This window comes from Cornus florida, unplaced genomic scaffold, assembly GCF_030987335.1.
Source record: "Cornus florida cultivar Cherokee Brave unplaced genomic scaffold, ASM3098733v1 CherokeeBrave_3.0.0_Hap2_Chr10, whole genome shotgun sequence".
NCBI lineage: Eukaryota > Viridiplantae > Streptophyta > Magnoliopsida > Cornales > Cornaceae > Cornus > Cornus florida.
In genome coordinates, this window is record NW_026775580.1 from 101,079,920 (window position 1) to 101,094,060 (window position 14,141).

A 14,141-nucleotide genomic window follows, 5' to 3' on the forward strand; every position below is an offset into this window, starting at 1 on the left:
ATATATATTTAATTTATTCATGAAATATGTCTTATGGCTATTGATTATGTATGTCTAAAAAATTGAGTTGAATTTGGATCCTAATAAGGAAGCTAGCGTTAAAATACGAATCCGGATTCTGATTTACATGTATATTATGTTCGCATGTACACTTATATCTTACCATTCATGGCGCTCTGAGTCAAAACTTTGGGGGCTTTGAGTTGGATTTTGATTGCCCAATACAAACTTGACTTGTATAAGAGGGACAGATTTTGATTAATTTGGGTTAATGTTCCAATATTATGCATAGAGTTGTTATACATAATACAATATAATACAATAAAATATGAGTATATCTCATCGTGATATCATCAATTATAATGACACCATGATTATATTATTTTCACTCATCTAAAATAGTGGAATTTGTTGGAATTAATTCAAGAGTGAGAGGAGTTATTATCTTCCTTATGCATTAACTACACAAATTTTTTGTTTTTATTGTGTTTATACCCAACTATTTTTTATATTTTGATATATATATATATATATATATATATATATATATATAATTTTATTATTACCCCACTGAAATTACTAAAATATTATATTATTGCCCCCTCACATAATCTGTAATACCCCTAATTTCAAAAAGATAGTAATGGGATTTACTTTATTATTTCAATTGCGTTTTTAATTGCTGAAGTGTTTATGTGTTAAATTAATTGATTTATTTGTTATTTTAATTTACTGTTGTTTTGTTTAATTGAATATTTGATTAATTGGTTTATTAGTTATAGTTAATTTATTTGATTATTATTTTTTTAATTAGTTATTTTAAATATTGATTATGGTATGCGTTTATTTAATTAAATTTAGTTAGTTTTCACGTGATTGTTATATAGTTCCATTAGGTATACACAGTTCATAAGTAGCCGTCATTGATTAACCTAGATTTTGCTATGGGCCGAGTAATCCGATTAGGGTTTAATTAAGCCTAGGGTTAGTGTGGCCTATAAATACTCACCTAGGATGTCTCCCTAGGGTTTTAGAAGAAGATTACAACATAGTAAAGCTGTGTGGAGTTTTAGAGTCGGCTGGGAAGAAAACAGAGAACAAACAAAGAATTCACCGGAGATTTGAGACGGACGTCGGTGTAAGGCAAGTTCTATCCTTACTCTCTCCCTTAGGTTTCGTGTTCTTTACATTTCTAAATAATTCTAAGATTGATTTAATCAATAAAAAACATTATCTGTTTATGCTAAAAAAATTAGATTATCACAGTATGTTTGCTTGCTTGCTAAACCTGTTAAACCGTGTTACTTGCTTGCTTATTTCTCTGTTTAAACCTATGTATGGAATGTGTTAATGACTTAAACATGGACTGGGAACCTACTGGGGTTGATTTACAACTTTTGGAAACCATAGTATAGGGCAGAGAAGCTGCAGAAGTCGTCTGAAGAAGAGGGAAGACAAAGAGACGGGGCAGAGAGGGAGAGAGCCGGCTCTCCCTTGGAGAGAGCCGGCTCCTTTGTGTTTAGAGGCGGCTTCCAAATGTGGGAGCCGGCTCCAAGTCCTAAAGGAGGCGGCTCCACTTTTGGGAGACGTCTCCTTGATACAATTTTTATTTTTTTTTTCGTTTTCAGTCAGTTTTACTTGCAGGGGTTGGTTTTCTGTGTTTCCAATTGGGTTTAAGACTGTGTGTGAGGTGTATGGATGATGCTTAGAGACAATTCTAAGGCTTTAGAAGGCATGTTAATAATCTAATTATGGTTGCCACTTGAACAGTATACATTGTAAACAAAATAACACACTGTGGTTGGAATTGGAAGAATTAATTTGGTTTAATTCTCTAGGTTTTGTAGTCTTCTGAGACAGATAATTTAATTAAAACCTGTTTTATCATATATCATGATTATGTGGCTGAATTACATCTATTTTGGATGAATTGGTGTTAAGTGACTTTAGGATTTATACAAACTTAGTACTACATTGGGTTTTGTGAAAACACTACAGATCAAGCATGTCTATGTGTATACTGTAATTCTGTGTTGATGTTTTCATTGTCACTGCTAGTTTCAATTATTGGAGGCATGGATCTTGTTGATGTTTACCTTAATTATCTATAATATCAACTGCCGGAGGTTGAATGCTATTAAGATTTAAACTTGGCATGATACCGGATTTGATGGAACAACCAAAACTGAGTAGGTTTATGTATATACTGTGACTACGTTAATTGATGCTTACATTATAATTGTTAGTATCAGTAATGGATATAAAGTTGAACATGATTATGTATATAGTTGACTGTGTTCATAGATGCTTACGCTATGCTTTTAGTATTTGTGATGGAGATATAGATTCAGTTGAAGTCTACTTTAATTGTTGGTATTATCAACTGTTGGATGATTGGATAGTATACACCGGTATGGGACGGTGGTATACTAGGGACGGTTTGGTTTCAAAATACCAAAACCTACCTACTCTGGATTAAGAATTGGATTAACTAAGAGTTAAGTCCTATTGATTTTAGTGTTATGGCAACGACTAATTGAGCGGCACTACTAGGATACATGATGGATTTTAAATATATTGTTATGGTACCTCGATATGAGCTTGAGTCTCAGGATCGACGGTTAGGGAGCGTATATGCATTGGGATGCATAGCTGGATACGATGGTTAGAGGTGTACCCTGTTTAGGTTTAGGTACACATGCCCACCTTGTGTGCGTTTTAGCATGTTACCTCTATTCAGGTTGAGACCGGCCTGTAGTCCAATGAGAGTCCTTTAGTGTGACTATATATATATATTTACCGACTATTAGCTATTGTGGAATTGTTTATGATGTACATGCGTATCGGGCCTCTGTTTGGATTATAAAAGTATAGAACTTGCATGTGGGCCTGACCCACTTCTATTTTTCAGGTATACGACAGTTCCAGACTTAGACGTGTTCGTGCTGAGCAGAGGTTTCTGCTCACTCTACCGAAGATGTATGATTTCTCTCCATAGCTTATCAGGATGTTCTTTCAGTTGTTTTTAATTCAGTTTGGATTTTTATTAGGGGTCCACTAGAGATGGATTCCCGAGTTGTTAAACTTATGAAGTTTGGACTATCGGATTCTAACAAATATATTATTCGAATTTTAAATATTTAAATTATTAAGGATTATCTTTTAGTTTTCTTTTAGCTCTTAAATTTTATTTTTAAATTCAATTTGAATTGTGTGTTCGCATTACATATTAATTGTATGATATTTCCCTCGAGTTTGGGCCTGAGCCTGATCAACATGTGTCTCGAATCCAAGGAGTATCACATAATTGGTCCCTAATTTCTACTTACCTAAAATAACCGAATTAGTTCAAAAATAGGACTTATCATTTACGGTATTTACCTTATACAAAACAGTACAAATTGTTATTGCAGTGTTAGCATTGTTCGTCAAAAAAAGAAAAAAAGAAAAAAAATAAAAAAAAAAGGAATAAAAGAGAAACTATAGCTTTGTTGTTAATGAAATGACAGACAATGGACAGTTGTGATAGGAATTAGCATGCCTAATTCACATGTGATTACATGTGAATTAATGGTGGGGATTATAAATTTTGGGGCCCACTTGAGGGATGTTGCATGTGTTAGTGGATTTCACACGCAATTGGGTGACATAATAAGGATTTGTTTCGCTCCAACATAGCACCATTACCGCATGCTGCTACTGTTCCTTCCACCCACCCACTAAACAAAGGTGATTCCAAGTTTGGAACACACACATGCACACACACTCTATATATATTATAAATCAGACTGTCGGTTTAATCTTCAACCTCATTTATATAAGGTCTATGATTCTATCCGTTTTTATTTTTTATTTTTAACTAGAAAAGCTGACACACAAACACACATATTTAAGCTGCGTAATTAAAGTGGATGTCTTTTTAAATAAGGAGCCAACTAATACAGAATTATTGGTGACAATGTGGCATAGTATGAATCAAAATTCTCTCCAGTACTTGCCTTTCCACAGAGCAGATTTTACTATATTTATTTGAAATTTTATTATTAAAGTGATGAAATTTAAAAACGTATAAGTGGAAAATGTGACACTATTTGCACGGTTGGATCTGTACCGTGGGATACCTTGTACATGAGAGAATTTAGGTTGTTATTTGAAGAATTAAGGTTATAAAGGACCAATGAAAAAAGAGCTTAATTAGAAAGAAAGAGAAAAACACAATGAATTACAGCAAAGACAAGGAGAGTTTGTGTGTGCCATTCAATTTCTAACATGCTGGTGACTTTGTTTATCCCCTCATTTTGTCTTCTCTGCTGGAAATTTTAAAATTATCATTCATATATCTATATCTATCTATCTATATATATATATATATATATATATATATATATATATTAATACATTATTATCTTTCTTTGGTTTCTTTTTACATTTTCTCTTAATTTATGTGAATTACTCTACATTTATTTCCAGTGACATAATTTAAATTTTTTTTTTTGCAGCTAATTAATTGCTTGCACACGAAATTTAGCAAGATAAATGGCGATTTTTAGCCATGTCATTTGCAGCTTATTTTCTATTTCTAGGATTTTTCATTTCTTTTCTCTACGGGGTGATAACTTGAAATTTTAGAAGAAAAATGATATTATTGACGACTTTAATGCCCCGATTTAAAATTGATAGAGATAAAATATGACATGGTTATTCTAAAATTTAAACTTAATTATATCATTATTACTTTTGTCTGTTTCTATAAAATATGTCTATTTTTTCTTCCTTATTTTTCAGTTTTTTATAGCCATTTTCCTTATCCTTTTAGTTTTTCATTTATGATTCTATCATCTTCTTCTTCTTCTTCTTTTTCTTATTATTATTATTATTATTATTTTTTCACTTCACATCAAGTTTAATGGTATCAAATATAAGAATTTGATTTGTACAAAATCTACTAGAAAAATTGTAGTGTTTTTTTTTTTTTTACAATTTTTCAATAATTTAATTTTTTTTAAAAAAAATTTATCTCCTTATTTTTGTTTCTGGGAGTCAGATAGATCAATAGCTTTTATCATTATAGCAATTAACAAATGCCTATCAAAGTAATTGATGTATATTAATGATCAAAGATATAATGTTTTATCTCAAAAGTTTTTACATAGATGCAATGTGATGTATATATATATAATAGATATATAATTTGATATACATGGTGATTAAAATTTTAATTGCCAACAAAGATACTAGATTAAGATGAAATTTTAAAAAAAATTTGCAACTTTCTAAATAGTTAATTACTTCATATTTTAATATATGTCCATTATATTTAACATAAAGACAGCAACATAAATTCAGAAAAATAATAAATTTTTATTTATGAGGCTAAATAGCAAGACTCATATAAATATAGTTGAAAGTGCTTAATTTTTGTACTCTTTATCAGTACTCAATAAATATTATGTGTCGAGTGAATTTGCAAATTTTCATGAGGATGGGTATTAATGGAAGAGTAGAACCAAGTTTAAAGGCATGGGACAATAATTTTTATTTATTTTTATTTTGAAGTAAGGTGGAGCAAACAATTTCAAAAGTAACAAGGGACAAATTAATTGACACCTAACATGCTCAAAAGTTGACGAGTGTGACACTCAACATAGGGTTTATTGACACCTAACATGCATGAAGTTGGCGATTGTGACACTACATATACGCATATAAATACACATATAAATACACATATATGTAGATATATGTAAATGTAAATCTAGAACAACTCACACGGCTATTTATTAATCAAAGTTATAAATACATATGACCTTAGGTAGTATCATTACATGTGTTGTTCATTAATGATATTGTCCATCTTCGTGATACACTTGAAAAGATTGGACCTCTTCTCTACTCAGAGCATCTCTTACGGACAAGGTTCTATATATATATTTTTTTGTGTAAATTTCACGGGTCGTGGTAATTTTATATTAAAAAAAAATTTAGACTAATTATTTTTACAAACTTACTTAATATAAGGTTGATTCGTTAATGGAATGAGAAAAGAGGAAAAATAAAATATGCTCGGTTGATTCGTTAATATAATGAGAGAGAGAGAAGAAAAAAAAATATGTTGATGTAGTTGTGTAGAAAGATTGTGCAAAATATATAACAAATTTACATAATAAAGTGACAATGTATTTTAACATATGTTGGAGATAAAAAAAAAAAAAAAAAATACACATTGTGGATGTGGTCTTTTAACACACTGCGGCGGGATGCTCTTAGGCTAGTTTAGTCGGAAAGAAATGAAAAGAAAAAAGAAAAAAAGAAAAAGAAAGGTAATGGAGGAATATTAATTTTTGAGTTTTGGTATAAAATTTTGAAAGGAAAAGAAAAGGAATGGAAGGATTTGAAGAGATGGTGGGTTGGTTTTGTTAATTTTTTAAATATGGAAAGAAAGACTAAACATTTCTAATATAACTTTGTTAATATCAAATTTATTCTTATGACAATAAATTTATTAAATAAATTTTTTTTTCTTCTTTTCCTTCATTAATAAATCAAACATTTCTAATATAATTTTGTTATTACCAAATTTGAAAGACTAAACATTATCTTCTCATTTTTTAATTTTTCTTTCTCATAACTAGTAGGATTTTTTTGTTTTTGTTTTTTAATTCACTATACCAAACATAGCTTCAAAGACGTGGCTTGAAAATATTAGAATTAGACCTCTTGTTGTACCAAAGAAAATCCTTCACGTATTTGTCTATTCACAAAAAAAATGTTCAAAAATCAAGCAAACTCCCCTTGTACTAGAGAAAATCCTCCTCGTACAAAATTTAAATCCATGCACAAAAAATGTTCAAAAATAAAGTACCAGAGGTTCCAAACATTGAATGCTTAAGGAACTTTCTTGGTACTGGCCAATGAGACCATACTAGCTATTGAGATATGATTCAGGAAGACCAAAAAAAAAAAAAAAATGATAAAGAAAAAGAAAAAAGAAGCTAGTGAGATATGAAAATATTACGTCCAAACTCCCTAGGTTATATACAAAAGTTGTCCCTCATGCTAGTTTGCATTGCACTCAACCACACACGAAAAATATCGCAATCACCCTCTATTGAGATCCCAACACAATTTCAAGGCATCCCCGATAATCTGGAACGTCACAATCACCCTCTGTTGAGACCCAACACAGTTACTAGGTGTTAACACCCAAATTTGACCCACATTCATATACATATTATTTTTGCATTTTTGGGCCAACAACAATGAAATGGTGACCTTTTAGTTCTATTTTGATAAAACTCCTTATCATCTTAAAACACCCATATGTTACATAGCTATCAAATGATGATATTACAAGAATTGAGTAAAGTTGAAAAGTGAGCTTTTAGTTTGACCAATGTTAGTATGCAATGTAAGAAGTGATCCGAATGGCCGAAGAAATGACACCACTTCCATGCCCCAAATTTTTTAAAGTTAGACATTGTGGTAAACAACATCGAAGGGAAATCCGCCGTAAAAGAGTATCAATTAATTTTACTAAAATGACGATGAGTAGAAAGTTTAACACAAACACTCGTAGGTCTATGGACGAGTGAGTGAGTTTTTCCTTCTTTTATGTGAAATTTTATTTTCATATTTCACATCTTTATTGGATTGTTGGAGCTCACCAACTATTAAGTTTGTTAGTTTGGCTGGCATGTGAGCCAGGAGGATCTACCAGTTTCTATATTGGCTGAATATTTTATGGTTCTTCCTTGGCCATCGCCACAATATTCTGATACTCTGGCACTTGGTATCTAAATGATGCCTAGAATAACATCTTAGTCATCTAGACTCATTTTTAGTATCTATATTGATGTTACGTTGTGCTACTAAAGACCAAAATTTTGATTTGGTCAATGCTGCCATACAGATTGCAATATTCAAGCTAGCATATAGTGGCAACATTTTAGTATTAGAATTGTCAAAAATTTTGGCCGAAGACCGGAATTTGCTACCAGATTCTATTACTCATTTTGGCTTGTATTACCTTCTCTTAGAAATTGAGGCCAAAATTGGCTATACAATGGCCTTGAACATGAGAATCAGCCTAAATAACTCTTCAAAAATTTGGTATGAACCCATTTTCAAAGAGTTAGGGGCAGTTGTTAACACCCAAATTTGATCCACATTCATATACGTATTATTTTTTGCATTTTTGGGCCAACAACAATGAAAGGGTGACCTATTAGTTCTATTTTGGTGAAACTCCTTGTCATCTTGAAACACCCATATGTTATATAGCTATCAAATGATGATATTACAAGAATTGAGTAAAGTTGAAAAGTGAACTTTTAGTTTGACCAATGTTAGTATGCAATGTAAGGAAAGTCCAAAATCTTGGGCAACACACTTTCATAGTTTCCTTATCTAAGGGTGAAGAATGAGCAAGGTGATGACGTGGCACACATCAAGCAATGGTAACATGGTTGGTGCTTTGGAGAGAAATTCACTATAAATATCCAACCAAGACTATAAGCAAGAGGATCCCAAAAAAAAACCCAACATTACGCTTCTCTTTCTTATCTCCTTTAGGCCACTAGCCTTTTTATTTTCTCCTACCAATAGTTCATAATGTAGTTTTATAACTCATCTTCTATTTAGTTTATCAACTTTCATCTATTTAGTTTATCAACTTTCATGTAAACTTATCATAGTCATTGTCTTACTCTTTAGTATTAGTTGATTATCAATGTTTCCACTTTTATTCCCAATGCTCTAGTTTATGTTATATTCTAGTTTGTACTTTGTATTTTCATTAGATGCTAATGAAATATCACTTTGTTTTAACAAGAAGATGTATTCATTCAATTTGCCACCATTATTTTCTCATTCATTTTACTCTTCGCATCATCTTCATCAACCATTTGAGAAAAATTTAAGTCTCTGTTACCAAGACAATGCTAACCCAGTAGGAGGTGTAGGAGGTGTTTTCCCCGCCTCCTCACAGTCGCCTAACCAATTTTCAGGACTAATCCAACATGGGGAATATGGTTCGGCTCATACCCTGAGTTCGGGTCAAGGACTCTGGCACACCCGCAGTTCTCAAGAGCCGAAAATTATGCAAACACTAGGCATTCACCATCTACAACCCCTCTTCGTGGCCAAAAAAAAAAAAATCTACAACCCCTCTTCCTCAATGATGTGGGATACATACAAGTGTGAACAAAATCTCTCCTCTAATAACCGACACAATCATCCTCTTGAGACCCAATAGTCAATACAGTCAGAGACTACGCACGACCCCCACCCCCCCAAAATTGATGTGGGACGTCACATTTACCCATATCCCATTTGTTTTTCCATGGATGACACCAGCTGAATATTTTCAGAAGAGATCACTTGCTCAAACTTTTTGCCTATTGCAAAAACAAGGAAGAAAAACTTAAAAGAATATCTTGAAAGTTAGGAGTACCAATTCCCTCAAATCTACAACACTTCAAGGAATTGAGTGACTCGCCATCTTACTCTACTTGCAAGATTGTTCACTGATAAAATGGATCATCTTCATTGAATAAATATAATATAAAGGAGATTTTACTACTTGCAATATTTTTTTTGGATATGCATTTACTTGGAGGAAGAAATTTCAGCATCATCGTACTTTCCAAGATGGGAAGGCATGCTATGTGGAAAAGTGGATGTTCAAACCATATTAGCATATTGTCCACTTTGCTGATTCCTTCACTTAGCATATTAGCATTGTTGTAAATCATAATACCAGAATGTCCAAAACTAAAGAGGAATATTAATCTAATCACATAAAAACTAGATTAAAATGAATGCAATGCATCAAGTAAGAACAACAACTAGCATCCACATGGTGATGAGATGACTAGAGGATGCATTGGAACTTGGAAACATGTCAAAAGTTCATCGGCAAAAGGAAAAGTTCGTCGCACTAAAACTGACCAACAAGGGAAGATTTTACATACAACCAATGTGAAGTGCTTTATGATTATTAGAATCATCTTAATTCTCAATAAATTCAAAAAAAGACATCAATAGAAGAAATCACACTACTTTTTATAAAGCTAAACAGGTGACGCTTCTACGAATTGGTCCATAGGAAACAAAAAAACTACATTATAGATTCACACACATCTTTAAAATAAGCCAAGCAGGTATGGTTACTGACATGAGCAAAAGTAATATTACCATCTGAAGCTTCATCTAGTGATGGGCACAGAAAATGAAAGATCGTAGATGGAAAAGTTTCACTCTTGCACGTCATTATCAGCAGGAATAACTTTGGCACTTGGTATTTACAGTGAAGAAGTAATCAAAGCTCCTTTTAGATTACTAACCACCACCACAGACAAGAAATTCCCTGCACATTATACTCAGTTGACAACATCCTTATCATGTAGGAAGCAAATAAGTTGTCACAAGCTTCCCTGCAGTTGGTTAAGAAGCATTTCAGCTCCATCACTAATGTTGCTGTCATCATCATTATCAATTTTACCTTTCTCCGCAAGCAGTTCCTCTCCATTAGGCACCCTGTTAGATATGGGGATATATGACATATAAGCTTCATCTTCAAAACACCCCATTTGCCTCAAAATCCCAACCACTACCTCCCTACTTGCTGTATCGGCTTCTTGCTCGCATAGCTTGAGAAGGGAAGTCATGTTTGCAGGCTTTGGTTTCCAGTTCTTCGATCGCTCAGCTGAAGTGGCCTCCTTCAAACAAGACAAAGCCTCAGAAATCCTCCTCTCTCTGATATGCCCTTCTGCAAGAATTTCCCATGTACTCGAATTTGGCTTTCCTCCCATTTCAACCATTTGTTTAAATAAAGCCTCAGCATTCTCCAAAAACCCTTTTTTAACATAATAACTCATGAGAATATTTACTATTCTAGGGTCATATGTTGTCTTAATTGACAGCCAGTCGTCAAAAATCTTCTCTGCCCCTTCAATATCATCCAACCTAGCCAAAGAAGATATCACAGCATGGTAACCCAAATTTGGAATATTGGGAAAAACTGATTTGTATATATTCCAAACCCGATGAACCTCCTCCTTGTTACCAATACCACCATACAGACTAATGAGATAATGATAAGGAATTCGATCACGTCCAGTGATTCTACTCTCAACATTCTTTAAACACTCTTCAGCTTTTCCCAATAGTCCCAGCTTAAGGTACATTGTGGCCATTGTGCTGAATGTAGTCCAGTTGGGATTAATGGTTCGGTTCAGTTTCATCTGTTCGAAAACTTGTTCCATCTTTTCTACAGATCCCAGGGATCCACGACAAGACAACCATATATTATATGAGTATATATCTAATGGTATCTTTTTCTCCATCATCTCTGAAATCAAGGAGTCAACTTTATCATAATGTTTAAGGTTCATATAGAGAGTCATCATCACATTGAATGGAAGAGGGTGTGTAGCATAACCCTTACTTCTCATTTTGTCAAGTAAAGATTCTGCCTTTTCTCTCACTCGACCATGCACATAAGCATTTAGAAGGGCCCCATATGTCCGTTTGTCCATTAATGTATCAGGCAAGTTCAAGAAGTAATCTTCGGCATTTGATATTCCCCGCACTTTGGCAATTAGGTCTAGTTGAATTGCAGTGTCACTGGTGGACATTCTAAACCTATCTCCTCTGTTATTCATCCATTCGTAGACCTGAAAAATACGAGAAAATTTCATAGCTGATGTGATAGCAGGACAACAGATGGAAAGAAAGAAAGAGCCAGAACTTGGAATTCCTTAATCCCATACACCAATTTATTGTGTTATTCAGCAACAAGTAGAACAGACAGAAATCGAAACAAAACTCAAAGATACCAACTAACAGAGTTGTTTCGTGGGCCACTACCCATTTCACAGATTTGATTTTTATTTGAATGGAAAGATAAAGGTTAATGATGAAAATCTAATCACCATTCAGAGTGATTGTAAAAGGCTCTCCTCCAACCAATAGACTCTACTAGAAAAACATATACATCTATTCATTTTAAATATAGATAAACAAGATGACATTATCAAAATCAGTAATAACCTCAAGATATAAATTTATACTAACTAAAAGTGATGAATTTCTGGCAACTCAAATTACTGATGCAACAATATCTACAAAATTATATGGTCTGGGGAAAGTTCAAAAAAAAAAACCCTTCAATGAATTGAGTATTTGCTGCTAATCCCCATAAAATAATTCTTTTGCAGAAAACTCCTGGATCTATTAAAAGTTCTGCAATTGTTCCCCTTGCCATCAAATGGCCACTTAAAACATAACAGAATTTAGTCATTGGCATTGCACAGGACTGACATTTTTACTATTATGATAATTATACCCCTTGAATCATTTATGATGACATGTTCAAGTCAATTCCAGTAGTCACTCCATTTAGGCACCTCTCCAAGGTAATCCTATTACACACTTCACTCCTGCAATTCAACCAAAATCTCTTTTGATCAGCCAAAATCTTCTCCCCACTCCCATTCTTCTGTTCATTCTTGGAAATGTAGACTTGGGAAGATGAAAGTACTCAACTTACCTCAAAAGTGATGCTGACACTAACAGAATCAAATGTGCAAAAGCACACAATCCATCAAGTCAAACATCCACAAATCATACCACATACCCAAGAATCAGAACACAAACCAAATATAATAGAAATGCCAACATAGGTTTCACTAGGAAGCTTGTTTTGAACAGAGTCCGATAGACACAACTAAGAAATCAATTTACTACCCATATTAGGCTTTACCTCAAGAGTGAGTTAACCATAAACATAATCAATCCTCCTTAAATTCATAGATCTACCAAGTCAAACAAAGTGTACCAAAAGTACCAGACACCCATGAAACAAAACACAACCAAGCGATTAAGCACACACCCAATACCCAATTTGAGCTCTACTTTAAGATCAACAGTATATACCAACAGAAGCAAACGGGATTAAATTAAAAGCCTTATAAATCATATTCATGGATCAAATTAAACATAATTATCATAAATATACAAAAATATAAAACACCCATTCATCAAATAAAACCAAAAATCGAAGCATAAATAAGCACAGAAAATTTGAGATACCTCCAGAGCAAGTTTGTAACGCTTGAATTTCCTCAGTTCTTTGACAATCCTGCAAAGTTCCCACTTTGTGAGCCTCTTCCCGTCATTCTCATACTGATTCAACACAGTCGCAGAGCCCAATTCTGGGTTCTCCATCATCGATATTTTCTTGTATACAGAGTTCCATTTCACCGGTGGTCTTCTCTCGTAGTCCACTGTTCCATAGCTGTGAACCTGTGATATTGAACAAGTGATAACTGGGTGATTGTGCATTGTAATGGTTCGAACAAGGGTCGAACCGCGAAACCCAAAAGGAATTGAGAATGGGTGAGAGGAAGTTGATGAGAGAGAAACATGCTGGTGAAGGGGCGATTGAATGAAGGTTGATTGAAGTAGCATTTTGATATTAGGGTTTTGGAGTAGTGTGAGGCATCAAATGTGAAGCCTCTTTGTTAATGTGGGGTTTTGGGACTTCTCAGTGGTGAACTTTCCGAAGGATTGGTTTGAGGATAAGCTTGGGTGAATGATCTTTGTAGCTTAAAAGTACAAAACGCTCATTTTGCCCTAACACCACTATGTTTAATTAGTTAAGTTTTCTATTTTCAATTTGTATTTTTAAAATACTCCGTAAAAAAATATATATATATATATATAACAAATAAGGATATTTTGTCAATTTGAAAACTGAAATACTCATATTGCTCTTAAGACAAAATAAAATTAAAAATATTAATTTAAGTTTTTAATGGTATATTGCTGATCAATAGATATTAGGGGACAATTTGCACGTATCTTCACATTAGGGCTGCAACTCCGATGGGTTGGGCGGTGAGGTATAATTTGAGCCCAACTCACCATATGAAATCCTCAACCCAAGCATAATCTATCCTTCTATTTTTAAATTCGAGCTTGTAACTCGAGTTTAGATTTCGTGTTAAAACTTTAAGTTAATTCGAGTTACTTATATAACTAATCTATAAATCGAAAATTTAATATGATCTTAAATTAGTTTTAGATTAAATTACTCTTAAACAAAAAAAAATCAAAGACTTTTTATATATTTTTAATAA

The 14,141-nt window shown here is 33.1% G+C and overlaps 1 protein-coding gene across 1 annotated transcript; it reads right to left on the bottom strand.

Annotated features, from left to right (window-relative positions):
* Positions 1–9,961: 9,961 nt before the first annotated feature.
* Positions 9,962–13,602, bottom strand: LOC132276426 (pentatricopeptide repeat-containing protein At1g02150). Its single transcript, XM_059777840.1, has 2 exons — positions 13,093–13,602; positions 9,962–11,675 (listed from the first exon to the last, which is right to left on the bottom strand). Exons 1-2 carry the CDS (start codon positions 13,468–13,470, stop codon positions 10,422–10,424), a joined length of 1,632 nt encoding a protein of 543 aa, XP_059633823.1. The 5' UTR covers positions 13,471–13,602; the 3' UTR covers positions 9,962–10,421.
* Between the last annotated feature and the right edge of the window lie 539 nt (positions 13,603–14,141).

Bases quoted from the DNA above. Each gene is read 5' to 3' on its own strand.
- LOC132276426 (XM_059777840.1), bottom strand. From the start codon at position 13,470: ATGCTACTTCAATCAACCTTCATTCAATCGCCCCTTCACCAGCATGTT. The intron at 11,676-13,092 runs GTATCTCAAATT...CGTATTTTTCAG, and splicing joins GTTACAAACTTGCTCTGGAG to GTCTACGAATGGATGAATAA.